The sequence below is a fragment of the Polistes fuscatus genome, unplaced genomic scaffold, assembly GCF_010416935.1.
Source record: "Polistes fuscatus isolate 324 unplaced genomic scaffold, CU_Pfus_HIC Scaffold4, whole genome shotgun sequence".
In the NCBI taxonomy this organism is placed as follows: domain Eukaryota; kingdom Metazoa; phylum Arthropoda; class Insecta; order Hymenoptera; family Vespidae; genus Polistes; species Polistes fuscatus.
The window spans coordinates 10494410-10510085 of record NW_025113118.1 but is presented as its reverse complement, the minus strand read 5'-3'; the positions used below and the strand labels follow the sequence as shown (position 1 = coordinate 10510085).

Genomic DNA, 15676 nt, shown 5'->3' with positions numbered 1-15676 from the left:
TCAAAATTCTTCGTTCTTTTTTCTTTTTTGTTTTTTTTTAACTTTCTTTTCTTTTTTTCTTTTTCTTCTTTCGTAAATAAATTTACAAGATCAAAGAGGCAACAGTACAAAAAGTAGGTGACTCCGAAATAATATCAATTAGTTCCAATTATTTCCTTACTTTTTGTATCGATGTCTTTTGAATTGGTGAATAAATTTGTTCTTTTCCCTGTTTTTCTTTTCTGTCCTTTTTCTTTTTTTTTTCTTTTTAGAATCCTGATAACCCACATATACATGTATATATTTTTATGTATTTATCCATGTATATATGTATACATATGTATGTATAACTCTTATATATGTATATTTAACAAATTTAATAATTCTAAATTATACAGTGCTTAGATAAGAACTCCATCTGAAAATATGTAATGATTAATGAATTAGCAGGTGAGATTTTCCTATAATCATTGTTGTCTCATACATAACAGATCCTGGAAAATATTTCTTCGCATAATGCAAAGGTTTGTTGAATATGACTGTAATGAATGATAGGAATCATTAGTTGTTTTATCTTTGTTTTAAAACATAGGTACACTTTCTCTTATGTCAAAAGCCTTGTTATCTCATCCGCAATTCCTGATAGGAGAGAGTTATTGTCACCTTTACCTTCGATCAACAAATTACCTGTCGATTTCTAAAACATTGAAATAAACATTACGACTATAACATCGAAATAATTAAAATTAATTTTTAAAATCGTATAACATTCTATTAAAACTTACATTATATTTTAATAAAAGGCACACATGATGTCCTTTCAATGAATGACCATACAAAGATGCAGTATCATTTATTTGTTCCACGAGAGTGAGATTACATTTGCAACAGACAGTGTTCAAAACTGCATTAAATTCCTGAGACGAAAGAATTTCTTTTCTAATTCTAGACACTAGTTGACCGCTTTTAAGTAACTCCGTTAGTATGTCCTTGTGGGACAAATGTCCAACCATAAATTTACTGCACGACAAATTTATAGTGAAATCAAGTTTTTCTTGTATTGTTCCATCCAGATTTTCCAGCATATACGTTAATGTCCCTCTCAATTTTTGAGCAAACGTTACATCGGATATTAATATTGTAAATTGAGTCTCTTTACTTGATTGTGGAGGTAGTTGGAATGGTAGTTTCATTCCATATTCTTCACCATCCTGTAAAAATAGAAAGAAAATTTAAAATTTTCATTTAACAAAACAAAAATTATAAATCGTAATAATAAAAGACAAAAGATTACATTTTTCATTAATTTCAATGTTGACGTATCCGTAATATCGAACCTTATTTCTTTAACAAGCTTTTGCCCTATATTAGTAATGAGTATTGATACAATTATTTTACTAGTGTCATCAGCTATTTGCTTTAATTCATACATCATAGAAATAGTTTTATTCTTAGATAATTTTTCATAAGCGATCAATGGTTGAATGGAATTCAAACTATTTTCAGTAATAACTAAATCATTCCTTAATTCTGGTAATATTTCTTTGGAGGGCGTAGATATACCAGCTGTTTCTTCATAATCGGACGATTTTTTTTCTTTCTTACTTTTGGATTTTTTGGATTTTTTATGTTTCATATCGTCATCCTTGACTTTTTTATGTTTCTCCTGATTCTTAGATTTTTTTCGCTTACTATCCTTTCGTATATCTACATTTTCTTTACTATTCACTTCTGTGTAATCTTGAATAGAGGAAGAACCTACTTCTTCGATATTATCTTCTAACCACATATCAGTCATATTTATTTGATTATCAGCCTCTTTTTCTTGAACACATTTACTCTTTCTTTTAGTTTTCCTATGACCCTATCGATACAAATAATAAAATATATATTATATTCTCTTTTATACGTCATATTTAATTAAACAATCATACATTAATATATACAAACAAAGTGACTAAAAAAAAGGGATTCATAACTTCTAAAATAGACAGTTTTCGCCAAATGATAAAAAAGAAATCTTAATAAACATGGACCAAAAAATGAATATCTTCAAAGTTAGAAACAATATCTTGTTTCAGTTAAAACAAATATTTGGTGAATATTATCTACTCTAGAAGTTATAAACCCTTCTTTTTTATCACCTTATATATCAAGGAAGGAAAAACAAAATATTACCTTATCTTTTTTTATTGTCTTCGCTTCTTTTACTTTCTGATTTGGACTATTCTCTACTACTCGGTGTTCCAAAACCGGTAATCTTTCATCCTCTCTTAAAGGCATGTCTAAATCGATATTTAAAGCTCGATGAGGATCATTTGCATCGACCATATCATAATCATCGCTATCACTTATTTCTGCTCCTGGTGGAAGTTCACCAATACCTGTATTTACAACTTGCATAGGATAATCTTCTTCATGTTCATCTTCCGATGCAGATTGTTTATCTAATAAGAAAATAATAGTAAAAAAAAAAGAAGGAGAAAAGAAACAATGCATAAAAATAATAACGTAATAATGCATCTTAATATCGATAATTAATAATAAAACATACTCTTGCATAATGTTAATGTGTAAAAGAGAAATATTTACTTTTTTTCGATTTCTTTTTCTTGCCATGTTTTTTATGTCTCTTATGATTATTATCCACATTCATATTGTGATATTTACTGGTATCAGAATAATTCGATATTTTCAAAGATACCGGTATGTCTAATTCAGCAACTGGAATGTTTTCAAAGTCTTCGTAAAGAGATGTTGAATTATGATAAGAAGCGGAGTTTTTAAATGATCCTTTCAAATAATGAGGATTATTTTGCTGTTCTAATTTTCTGGCTTCTCTCCTCTTCTGAAGTTCTTCTACCGTAGGTTCATTCGTTTCTCGTTTCATAAAGGAATTATTAGATTTTTCTGATTTAACAAATATTTCATTCATATCCATATCTTCAGAATCAGAGCTCTCTGATGGTGGATCGTTAATCCATGAATCTAAATCTAAATCATCAGGGATAGGTACCTAAAAAAAATGTATTAAGAAATTAATTAATATTAAAAGAAAAAATATTTATGAAATATATTTCCTTTTTAACAAAAATAAATAATATATTGTATACCTTTCTTTGAGCTTTAGGAGCGACAGGATTAAGTTCACCTTCAAATGCTTCCATTAATTCTTCAGCCAAGCCAGGATTTTCTTTCAAGCATTCAAATAAAACTAATGCTGAACTAGATCTTTCTTGAACTTCCAAGTCACCGCTACACACAAATGCTGCTATTTTATCTTTCAACGCAAAAATCTAAAAAATCAAAGAAAGACTATAAATATACTGGTTACATTACTGTTTATATCTAAATGCAATCATTTGATAATATATAATAATTTTATTCATAAAAAACAATAATATCCAATAAATTCATAAAAGAATATAATTTACTTGTTCCATCGTTTCGCTGTCACCTTCTTTCTCTGCTTTAGATAATATTGCCGTAGCAAGTTTTAAAATATTATGCACATAAACTGCTTGAATATGTCCTGGCAAACTGGATGCTTGTGATCGCAACATTGATTGTAAAGTTGCTAAAGGATCTTCTAGTTCGCTATTGATATTATAAATTTTCAAAAATGAAAATTTAAATATGTTATTTAATGAAAATATTATGCTATATATAATTTATTACCTAGAAAATTCTCCACATATCCAAGCAGCTGCATATAAAACTTCAGACATAGTAGCTCGTGGTTGACCAGTCAAAAGATAGGAATTTTCAAGTAGTAAGGCACATTGGTGAACTGCATATTTACGTATAGCTTGTACCCGGATCGCTACATCAAGTAATTGAGTGGCTACTAATGGTCCATGCTTGGTGCCTTCCATTCGTGTGAGTTCCACCAATACAGATATGTACCTATAAATACATAACTTATATACAAACTATCGAGTATCTATTTAATTATTACCATAAAAATATATTATTAATTTACCATTCAAAATATGTTATAAATTGGTAATTATTTTGAGAACAGATTTGTATGATCTTTGAAAGTAATTCATCTCTGTATGTAGTGCCTTCAGCTTTGTCCATGTGCACCATTAATTTTTTAACTATTTCCATTAAATTTTTCTTAGATACCATTCCATACAATAAATCCAAGGCACGCAATCTTATACTTTCATCTTTATCATCAAGACATTGCATAATAAGATCTTTATGAGCTTGTACGCTTTTAGGATGTGTCCTTAATATTTTTGACATTGCTAACAAGCCCAAATATTTTAAATTTTGATCAGAATCTTCTATTAATATTCTTAGTTTCTGCACGCAGAGTTGTATTGAATCTGAATGATTTGGCATGCCAGACGATATAGAAATCAATACAGCTATTACGGTGTTGATGCACTCATATAGTAAAGACATAGCAGATGTACTAAAAATAATAAAAATAATTTTATTAATGATATTAATAACCTATTCATAACTTATTAATAATCCTTGTTAATAAAAGCTATAGAATAGCCGAGACAAACATATACATATTTATATTATATAACACATGGAACTATTTTACTCGCTATGATAAAATCTACAATTATTGGGATATATGGGAGGGGAAAATATCAATATAAATACGTTAAATACCTGTGTATCAAATTGGTAAGGGGTTCTATTAGCTTTTTGCCAAGCCTAGGTTCTAGAGGTGTCAAGGCGCCAAACTGTAAATATAATTTTAGTTGCAATCTAAGCAATATGTAATAACAAACAATATAAATATTTATATATATATATACATATATATATATATTCTATAAATCATTTATAGACAACACAGAATAAAATCAATAATGACGATACTTTTATACTTCTACCATATCTTTACTACTACTATGTGATCTAAATTAAATATATATCAATGCTTTTTTTTATATCAAAGTAATCAACTAGTAAAAAAACCTTGAAATCAGGTCAATTAGTGGTTGAGTAAGTCGCCGACCCATTTTCGGCTCAATCAGTGTTATAGTGGAGAACTGAGCATGTGAAATAAGATCAACATTACTAGGCTCGAAGTTAAAAATGATATATATAAATATATATACATTCATTGATAACAGCTCTTATGTCTTTTTATATCAATTTTAAATCTTTCTGTGTTTAATTGACCAATCGATGTAATATTACAGAACAGACTTACCAATTTAATTATTTTAATGAGCATCCAGTTATTAGTTGACGTTGTCATTAATTTGAAAAATACAGGCGCCAAGCTTAAATAATTTTTTGGATTCTTCCTTGCTAACTCGCAAACTACATTGACTGCCGCAGACTGTACACCACTGTCGGGATCTTCAAGTTTTTCTTTCAATCTAGGAAAAGCAGGCCTTAAAGCTTCTGGAAATCGCAAGAACACCTTGTACATCATTAAAACTGCTTTCTTCCGTAAATATGGCTTTGTAGATGTTAATAGAGTCATTATATCATTAACTAAATCACGTGCCAGATCTGGACTTATAAAACAAGATAAACCGCTAAGAGCCAATCCAGCGTCATATTGATTTTGACTATTTAAGTCTTTGCGTATCATGTTTGTAGTCAACATTAAAAGCTGTAAGAATTAAATTAATAAATAATCCTTATTCACACATTCTAAAATGAAATTATTTATCCCAAACTATTTGTATGTCGAACAACGAATAGAAATCATACCTCTGTATCTGCGTGAAAGCTTTGACTACCTGCTAAATATCCAATACGTTTATAGGTAAATTTGGCAGATGACATGACCTCAATTATATTAAATCCAGCCCAAGTAATATCGTAGCCTAACATTTGCAACTATAGAAAGATAAATAGTGTTATTAAGTTGTACTATAGATTTGAATAGAAAACAACATAATTATCTAGTTAGAGATAAAGCGATACTTTAAAATTAGCATATGAAACCCTCACTTACATATGTTAACTTAGCAACTGCATTTGCCTTTACCGCAATATTATCCTGACGTAATTCTTGTTTTATTTCTTCTATACATTGTGTAATATATTTTGCCTAACACGATAACAAACAAATTCATTATAAAGAGATTCACCTTTAATTCAAAATTATTACAAAGTTAGGTTAAGTTACGTGTCATTTTTGTTTTTTATAAAAATAAAAAGAAATGAAATAGACAAAATTATATATAAAATTTAATTAAAATTTACCTCATTCTCTTTGTTATTTCTAATGCCACGTACTAAATCCGTCAAATTTTTGTCGAACATTCGTTCGAAATTTCCTTTTACTTTACGGAGAGCCATAACTGGTATTTAACTGGTTAGATACTAGAACGAACTCTCTTGATTACTCGTAAGGTTTCTTTCTATCTTTCCTTAATATTCCGAGTTAATCGGATAAATTGCATCGATTGCATTACCGTACGATTAAAAGTTCTTTACACTTCGCACAAGTAATATCTCTCATTTACATTTTAATTTGACAGGTAGGTAGATATGAGAACTACTAAAAGATCATACCGATCATATGTATTACATATGTAGTACCAAAGACTTGTTAAGAATAGATGTATACCCGGTGTTTACTAATGAAATCCGCGACAATTTTACGAATATATTTAATTTGATATTAGTTTCATTATTATTATTATTATTATTATTATTATTATTTATATTTGTTTAAATTTGTTTTTTTTTTTATTTTTTCAAACCAGATTACTGATTTATTGTTAAATGCGTGGACAATTATTAATAACAAGTATGCGCATGAATTTTTGATTGATTAATACCCAATATCTGAACAAGCTTATCTAATAGTCGAATGTTGATAACCCAACACTCCCCTAAACAGATCATTCTCATAAACAAATTGACATTGAAAAATTCACATTCTTACTGCGATGATAAAGTAGATTATTATTACAAATATATGTATAGATACATAGTTTCTTGTCAATCTTTTCTTTTCTTTTCTTTTCTTTTCTTTTTATTTTCTTTTGTTTTTTTTTCTTGGTCGCCCGAAAATATCAGTTGAAAAATAAAATCTACGTGAAAGATGATAAAGTTCACGAGAAATATGAAGAGATTTATCTATTCCTATTTTTGTCCTTTGTCTTTGTTAATTTTTTTTTTCCTTTCTTATCCAGAGTAAATATCGAGCCAACTTGAAGGCATTTAAATTTGAATGCAAAGAAATATCACTTTTTTTTCACTATGCATTACGATACATAATCTTAAGCATAGATTGGTCGATAACATTGAATTTTATTAGATAATGTTTAAAGCTAAATACTTATTGAGCTATAAAGAAAATTTGTTTAATGTTATTAAAATAATAATTTACATTTAAAATGATTTATACATTTTCAAATTTTTTTTCGAAAAATCAGTCTTACCAATAAAGACACATAAAATGAATTGAATAATCATCGAAGATACGTCGATTTATACCAACTAATAAAAATTGTGTTGCATAAATAATAAAATCATTAGATTACTTCTATGAATATATAAACATCTAAATAAATTCTATGTACGTATACGCATATAAAGAAATTCAATCGAAGTTTTATGTTGGTACTTTTCGTTTTCAACCAATGGGCATGCGTATAGGGTGTTATCTCCTATGGTTCTCATTGGCTAAAACAGCTGGCGCTTCTTTACTCTTGTTTGATATACACATACTTTATTCTTATTGGTAAAAGGCTTACACTACTAACTCGATACGTTATAAGGAAAAAAAACAGTAAATGTTGAAACAGAATAAGATAAAGCATGCAACTATAAGCGTAGAAATTCAAATGTTTTTTATTTACAGTCAACCACAAAATAAATTTGTCTACTATAAATATTCAAATCTTACAGTTTTATCTGTAACTTTGAGTAAATAAAAAGTAAGGATAGGCGGAGCGAACAAATCTTCTCTCTTCCCCTCGGAAGTTAACCAGGGAAAAGAGCCATATTTAAAATTAAAATCGAACATAATCTACTCATATAAAGTATATTAGCATATAAATTTAGGTCTTATTGCGTTTTTAATATCTGACATTAAAGTTTAAATTAATCAATATTCACAAAAAAGATCTCAATAGTTATAATTATGTATTCAGAAAATAAAATTGTTTTTTCATAATTTCAGTATAAATTTATTTTTATATTCCCCATTTCATAAAAACAACATATATGTATGTATAGATTAATAGTTATTTATTATATAATATTAAAATATAAATAAAACACTACACACAAATCATTAATTTCAAAAATTCCGAATATTTATTAAATGAAACAGGATTAAAATGAACTGATCAAACTTGATCAATTCCATCCATAATTGTCCATAAATATAAAAATGATAAAAGAAGTAGCGCTAATGTAGCTTTTATAAATGGACTTTGTATATCCAGCTCAATTTAATAATTTGCATTTTCTCAGTGGCATTGAAACTTTCAGTAGAAAAACTTGTTTGTATTAAACAGTCGTATAAAATAATAGAGTTTTATTTAAAATGAAGTTGATATTGTTTAGCAGTGTATTTTTAACATGCAATTGCATTATTTTATGTCAAGATGTTGTATTTCCAGATAATTATGAAAAATTATATGCAAATAAAAATAAAGCAACAGTATGTGTTACTATACTACAAATATGATATACTCTATAAAAATAAATTTATTATATTGTGAAATGAAAGAATGTATTATTTTTATGTTCAGGTAGGGGAGCATCCAAGTGAATCAATACCGGATAATTGTCCCAAAAATATGGAACTTTATTCTATAGAAGGAGATAATGTTCCTGTATGCGATTGTAAAGCAAGATTCTTATACCTTCCTTCAAATGATTTTTGTTATGAAGCTTATAGACAAGGACCTTGTCCTCCAAATTATTACGTTGCTCTTCCTCGAGGAGAATCAATTGCACAATGTGTCAAAAATCCATGTTTACAAGATGGTTTAGTTAAATACAATAATATATGTTATCCTCTTAAAACAAAGGGTGGTCCTTGTGACCCCGATGTGCTAGGTATCAATGAAATTACTTTTCAACTGGAATGTAAAAAAGCCGATATTGTACCTCATATGATAATTGGAGCTCCTATACAAAATAAAACCAAGGTAGAACCATGTTCTCCAGGCACTCGTAGAATTACAACATATGGCAAATGCAGGAAAATAGTAATCGGTAAAATTACCCCTTAAATTCAGAATGCAAAAATCTTACAAAAAGAATACTAACAAAATAATTTACTTTTTACTGAAAAGGTGAAGGTTTTTTATTAAATCATAGATTTTATATGAAATATACATTTATGTACATATTAACAAAGATATTTTATGCACTTAATTAATTTTTTACAAATATTTGCTATATTTGAAGAAAACTTAAAGTTGTATTTACTGGTAAACTGTTGTATTGTTAAAATTGTATTTACTGGTGAACTGTTATATTGTTAAAGTTGTATTTACTGGTAAACTGTTATATTTGTTTTTTTATTGTATCAAAAACCGATATTAAACATATTAAAAAAAATAATTTGAATTATCGATACAAAAGTTATACTAGTCATTATTATTCTCCTTAATTATTTTACTATTAATTATCGTTCATAACATTATCATTGCTACTACTTACACTCGTAACTGTGATAAAGAAAATGAAAAAACAAAAACTTGACTAATGTAGTGCGTTCCGGTTTTTAAATTTGAATTTTGTTAAAACTGGAGGTATTTAAATATATAAAAATTTAAAGAATAAAAATTATTTATAAAGGCTGTATAAACAATTTTTGGATATAAATAATTAATAATATGTTTCATATGTGTATCTAATGCATTTGAGCAATATCAGTTAAAGACAAGAAAAAACTTTTACAAATACAAAAATATATAATATATTCAAATTAAAAACAAAATATTAATGTTAGACATTAACTTGTATTTTATGTGAGACAATTATATCTACAATTTTCAAATTATTCTTTGATGGATACTTCCTTTGGTACTGTAACTTATGGTAAAACAAAAATCAACAATGATAATAAATAAAAAGAAATACATTGATATATAAAAAATTACTATTTTATTTATTTATGTTATTATTATTAGTTAATTTATAAATATCTTTTCGAACATGATTATTCTTAAATATCGATTCATTTTATTATCGAAATTCGAGTGTAAAACTAATCCATCTTACTTGTAATTTTATATATATATATATATATATATATATGTATTATTAAATGATAGAATAATAAAACTTAATATTATTCATTTCTTAATTACTATAAAACTGTTTTAATTTTTTTATTAATAAAGTGTATTGTAACTAGTTGAATATTTTTCTGTCTGGATACTTACATTAGATCTGTGTATGTTTTGTGCGGTTCTGTTACTTGGTTTGATAAGTAAATTCATATAAAGTATTATTCTAATAAATTAATTATATTTAACTTCAACATGCCTGGTGAACTAACAGCAGATGCGATTACTTTAGAGCTTGGAGGTAATTTTTATTCAAATCATTTTACTGAACTGTTATTTTTATTAACTATTTCATTTAAATTATTTAAATCTAACCTCACTTTATGTTACGTATGACTCATTTATAAATTGTACATTTTCTATAATAAATTAGTCTCTGTTTTCTACTTATTTATATTTTTTAATAACTATCGATTGAAATATTTTATGGTATTAATAATTTTTAATGATATTTATTGGTAAAGTGTGTATATTTGGTGTTTTTTTTACAGCTCAGGAACCATGGCCTCAAATGATACAATTGTATCAACCATTTGAAGTAGAACAAATATTATTGCCAGACAATGCTAATTGTCTTGCCGTCCAAGCTTTTCTCAAAATGTGTAATTTAGAGTTTCAAATAAAATCAAGAAGGGATGCCGAGTATATGTCACCAACCGGTTCTTTGCCTTTCATTAAATGCGGTGCATTTGTATTATCTGAGTTTGATAATATAGTGTCCTTTATTTCTAACAAAGGAACAAGTTTATCCAATTTTTTAAAACCTGAAGATAAATCAGATATGAAAGCTTATATTTCATTAGTCAACAATGTTTTTGTTAATGCAGAACTTTACATTTGTTGGGTTGATCCAACGACATTAGAAGAAGTAACAAAACAAAGACATGGAAGTGTTTATCCTTGGCCTCTTAATCATTATCTAAATTGGCAAAAGAGAAAGCAAGTTATAAAAAGGCTCAACGTACTTGGTTGGTATAATAAAACTTTAAAAGAAGTCGCTGATGAAGTTCAAAACTGTTGTGTGATATTATCGGAAAGATTGAATGAAAGAAACTTCTTTTTTGGTAACGAGTAAGTAGTTTTAATATATTATACACTAAATTTATAATTCCACTTTCATTTTTATACGTACTAAAAGTAACAGAGTTATAATATTCAAATATAACTTGTAAGACCCACAGAATTTGATGCTCTGGTATACGGTCATATAGAAGCCCTTTCCAAATTCCATTTCTTCCCATCCACGCAAGAAATTTCCACAATTATTCATAAATTTCCTGGACTTATGGAACATATTTATAAAATCAATAATATTTACTTTAACCAAAAGTTAGACCAAAAGAAAGAAGATACACTAGAAAATGATTCTCTTATAAAAGACTTTGAAATAATAGAAAAACCGTCAGACGATTTTTTGTTGTATAGCTTAGATTCTCTTGAATCTCTTCCTTCATTATCAGAAGATTCATTCATTCTATGAATATATTGTTCATTTATATATATAAATTATCTTTCAAAATAATACATGTGTATGTGTGTGTGGAAGTTTGTATTGAAATATATACATTTTTAAAATCCAACGCGTCTATAGATATTATTTATTAATTCTAATATTCATAATATTAATAATATTCTTCATTGTTATTTCTATAATAATATTAATAATTATTATTATTAATTATTTAGAAATCCAAACGAATTGGATGCCCTAGTTTTTGGGCACATATTTACGATTATTACAACACCTCTTCCAAACAACGTACTGGCGAATATTGTTAAGAATTTTCCATCGCTCGTGAATCTCTGCAAACGCATCGAGAATAGGTATTTTCAACGTTCGGATGATTAGATAAGGCTACACTCGGACTGCAAGTATATTGAATTGAGTTATACTGATTATAGCACAATGAAGTTCCTATGTTATGCAACAAATGCTACTAAAGATGAAAATATCAGTAGAAATATTTGCAATATACAATAAATACATTCATGTATATATATAATGAATATCCATTTATGGATATTACATTTATTGCAAATTTTATTATTACATCAATAAAATACATAAAGAATAAAATAAAATCGAAAAAGATATTAATATCAATATACTTGAAGTTCGAGTTAAAAGATGATATGATGAATCACATATTGTAATTGTTAACAAGATAGCTGAATATATATTATTAATCACACGTTAGTGTTGAATGTAGAATAATATTTAGTTAATAGATAGCTTATAACAAATATAACATTTTTCAGCATTTTTCCCTCTACAAACATTATCAGTCTAATAGATTAACAAAACGTTGGAGGCGAGAGATAAGTGACACATCTAAGGAGAATTGCAATTATTGCAACAATATATAAAACTTATACAAGGTGTTTTTATTGCTCAGCGAAAAGTTTTTTTTTATTTTTGTTTTTTGTTTAGGTATTATTAAAACATTAATTATAGTAATAATCTGTTCTCATATTAAAAAGATGAAAGAGTTATTTTCTATATATCTGTGTATAATATTTATATCGATATTAAGTATACAACATATTTGCATCATATATAATGCTTATAATTTTGTTGATAATAGTAAATAATTAATAAGTAAACAGATGATAAAATAATGGTATAATTTTAAACAGAAAATTTGTCTAATCTCATATTTTTTAAGCTTTCTTTTTAAAATATATACTTTTCTGTTAATCTCAATACAATTATTGATAAAGGACAGGTAATTACTATTTAAAGTTGTATATGTATTGTGCTTGCTAATACTATGTTTTTAGTTGAAATACAATATGCATCTGTTAAGCATGTTTTTAAATAATAGAACAGGGTAATATAATTCTTTTTGGACAAAGATCTTTTTTCAACAATTTATTTAACAAATTTATTTTATATTTTTCTAGTCAATTTTATTATAAATCATTTGACGTTTAGAATTATGTTTAAGTAATATATGGTAATATTTAAATTATAATCATAATAAAACTTTAATATATATTCTGTCATAACATATAAAGTAATGATTTTTATAAATAATATTATATTTATTATATCAAATTCTTTAATCTGGTTTTGTAACTATTTTAATTATTATCAAGTACTGGCATTAGTAAATGTATGTTACGTATTACTGTTTCCTTTGTTATTTTTTAAATATTTAATAATAAAAATAAAAGAATTTGAAATAATATTAACAATAATGAATTATTCGAAACGAGACAATATAATTAATATCTTAGAATAATATTTATCTGCAAAGTATGTTGACATTTTTGTATCTCTTACATGACTTTATTCATTTTTTATGGAGTTTACCATTTTGGGAACATTTTACAAATAAAAATTGTGTAAATTTAATATTTGTGTCACTTACCTGTATAGTAAACATGTATAACAGTTAACATTTATTTATCATTAAATACATGTTTCTTGTGTCCAGCGTTTCTGTTATTCTTATAGATACTTGTTATATATTGTTTAAATGTTGATGATGTCATTTATATCTGACTTTTTTCAAATGCATACATAAACATATATTATTAAATTTGTTAGAATCAGATATTGTTGAAGAAATGTTATGTTAAATAATCATGATGGTGTAAAATGACATTGAATATAAAAAATATAATAAAAATATCAACTTATATATTCAATATATTATATGTATTATTATTATTTTATTAGAATAATGATTTTATAATTAATCTGGCACAATGAATAAAATATACTTTGTAATAATTAAAATAATATCAAAATAAATGACCTGTTAGAAATAGATATACATTAAAAAGAATTGATAAAACATTTTATGTAAGGAAAAAAACAAATATTGTTTTAAAAAAAAACATAATATTATACATATTTATACTAAAAGGAAAAAGAAGGAAGAAAAGATAATATTTTTTAACATAATCGAAAAAAGTAATCTTGTGTATTTATCTTTTATCTTTCGAATGAGATCTTGTCATTTCAAATTGAATTAGAATTACGATCAAGAGACTTTTGGCTTAAATTCTTGCAAAAACATAAAGTAATAAACAATCCTAACACACACATACACAACATTTCTTTATTCTGAATAAAAAATAAAAAATAAATATAAATAAAAAATGTTTAAAAAAGAAAATCAAGGTTTTGTAAAAATCAATTCATATATCATGATTATTGGAGTATATGACATTTTCTAAAATTTTATTATTAGCATTAAAGATTCTCACAATTATTTTCTAACATTACTGGTTGAATGTACTGCTTTACAGGTAGTTAATATTGGTATACATGTTTGTATAGAATAACTCAAAAAATATGCAACAATTGATAATGAAAGAATATATAAACTTTTGATGTATATGAGATGTTAATAAATGCATATGGTAAGCATATATTATAATAATATGATTGAAAATTGATGCAATTTAAAATTTGATGCAAACCATGTGCGTGTGGTTATTTTTTGTATGGAAATCATAAAAATTTCCAAGACAATACATTTCTCGATATAACATTATGTATTATCTTTGTTTTTTTGATACAGATTATAAATTACATACGATTTTATAAACCTGTATTTACCTATCGTGTATAATTATATAATTATATTACACACACACATACATATAATTATATAATTACTAATATATTCTTATCCATAATGTATTCTTCAAACAATCTTCAGGCTATAATACTTTATAGTAACAATGTAATTAACCAAAGCTTTTTCAGTTTATTAATCATTATCAGAGTTGAGATCATATTTTTCATGTAACTATATGATGAGTATGTCATTTTTCTATATATTTATAAGCAAATAGTCTCCAAGTTGATATTTTGTCCTTTATTGAAATAACAATGATTTCCCATAATGACTTAAGCTTAATAAAATACATTTATAGTAAAACTATTTCAAAATGTTCCCATAAAAGCTTTTACTAAATTTGTGAATACGAATTACTCTCATCTTTAAACAACTCTACTGCCAAATATTTGTAATATAATTAACATTTTGTACTTAAGGTACATATTTGATAGCTCATTATTCGTCTCTGAATATTGTACTCTATAATTTTTACTCCCACCATTTTGCATATTTATTGCAAATTCATCTGCATCTATTGTAATTATAAGTATATACTTAAAATGTACTTAGAAGTTAAATGCAATGAAAATAAGTATAATTGTATATTTGGAAGTCAGAAAATGTTTGGAGATTTATTCGTCTATGTTTATATGCTTCTAAACAAATGTTCTTGTATTTACTATGAAAAGTATATGTATGTGAAAAATAAATGATGCTATTTATTCATTGTTGCAATGCCATTAATTCGAGAACAAGAATGAAGGAGAAAAGAGAGTTGACATATTAATAGAAAGATTATAACATTTCAAACTTTTCAAGTATCATTTTTCTTATTTTCATTGTCTTTTAGTAATATTATTAAAT

The 15676-nt window shown here is 25.9% G+C and overlaps 3 protein-coding genes across 4 annotated transcripts; 2 read left to right on the top strand and 1 right to left on the bottom strand.

The window, feature by feature from the left end:
* Positions 1-341: 341 nt before the first annotated feature.
* LOC122520947 (AP-3 complex subunit delta-1) lies at positions 342-6599 on the bottom strand. Its single transcript, XM_043641278.1, has 14 exons — positions 6178-6599; positions 5927-6022; positions 5680-5808; positions 5168-5578; positions 4618-4691; positions 3962-4405; positions 3658-3885; positions 3414-3576; positions 3093-3275; positions 2572-2995; positions 2158-2426; positions 1274-1843; positions 765-1190; positions 342-676 (listed from the first exon to the last, which is right to left on the bottom strand). Exons 1-14 carry the CDS (start codon positions 6271-6273, stop codon positions 584-586), a joined length of 3606 nt encoding a protein of 1201 aa, XP_043497213.1. The 5' UTR covers positions 6274-6599; the 3' UTR covers positions 342-583.
* A 1632-nt stretch (positions 6600-8231) lies between these two features.
* On the top strand, positions 8232-9197 carry LOC122520762. Its single transcript, XM_043641011.1, has 2 exons — positions 8232-8593; positions 8685-9197. Exons 1-2 carry the CDS (start codon positions 8477-8479, stop codon positions 9168-9170), a joined length of 603 nt encoding a protein of 200 aa, XP_043496946.1. The 5' UTR covers positions 8232-8476; the 3' UTR covers positions 9171-9197.
* Positions 9198-10253: 1056 nt separating this feature from the next.
* Positions 10254-13052, top strand: LOC122521058 (metaxin-2-like). 2 transcript variants are annotated; one of them, XM_043641477.1, is made up of 5 exons: positions 10254-10342; positions 10424-10476; positions 10727-11306; positions 11922-12059; positions 12495-13052. In XM_043641477.1, the coding sequence occupies exons 2-5, from the start codon at positions 10431-10433 to the stop codon at positions 12532-12534; spliced, it is 804 nt and encodes a 267-aa protein (XP_043497412.1). In that variant the 5' UTR covers positions 10254-10342; positions 10424-10430; the 3' UTR covers positions 12535-13052. The 2 variants fall into 2 exon arrangements, with proteins under 2 accessions (XP_043497412.1, XP_043497411.1); XM_043641476.1 differs by having other exon boundaries at positions 10255-10476.
* The last annotated feature ends 2624 nt before the right edge of the window (positions 13053-15676 follow it).

Bases quoted from the DNA above. Each gene is read 5' to 3' on its own strand.
- LOC122520947 (XM_043641278.1), bottom strand. From the start codon at position 6,273: ATGGCTCTCCGTAAAGTAAAAGGAAATTTCGAACGAATGTTCGACAAA. The intron at 4,406-4,617 runs GTATTTAACGTA...TATTATTTTTAG, and splicing joins CTTACCAATTTGATACACAG to TACATCTGCTATGTCTTTAC. The intron at 3,276-3,413 runs GTAAATTATATT...TTGATTTTTTAG, and splicing joins ACAGCGAAACGATGGAACAA to ATTTTTGCGTTGAAAGATAA.
- LOC122520762 (XM_043641011.1), top strand. From the start codon at position 8,477: ATGAAGTTGATATTGTTTAGCAGTGTATTTTTAACATGCAATTGCATT. The intron at 8,594-8,684 runs GTATGTGTTACT...TTTTATGTTCAG, and splicing joins CAAATAAAAATAAAGCAACA to GTAGGGGAGCATCCAAGTGA.
- LOC122521058 (XM_043641477.1), top strand. From the start codon at position 10,431: ATGCCTGGTGAACTAACAGCAGATGCGATTACTTTAGAGCTTGGAG. The intron at 11,307-11,921 runs GTAAGTAGTTTT...TTAATTATTTAG, and splicing joins AACTTCTTTTTTGGTAACGA to AAATCCAAACGAATTGGATG. The intron at 12,060-12,494 runs GTATTTTCAACG...AACATTTTTCAG, and splicing joins TGCAAACGCATCGAGAATAG to CATTTTTCCCTCTACAAACA.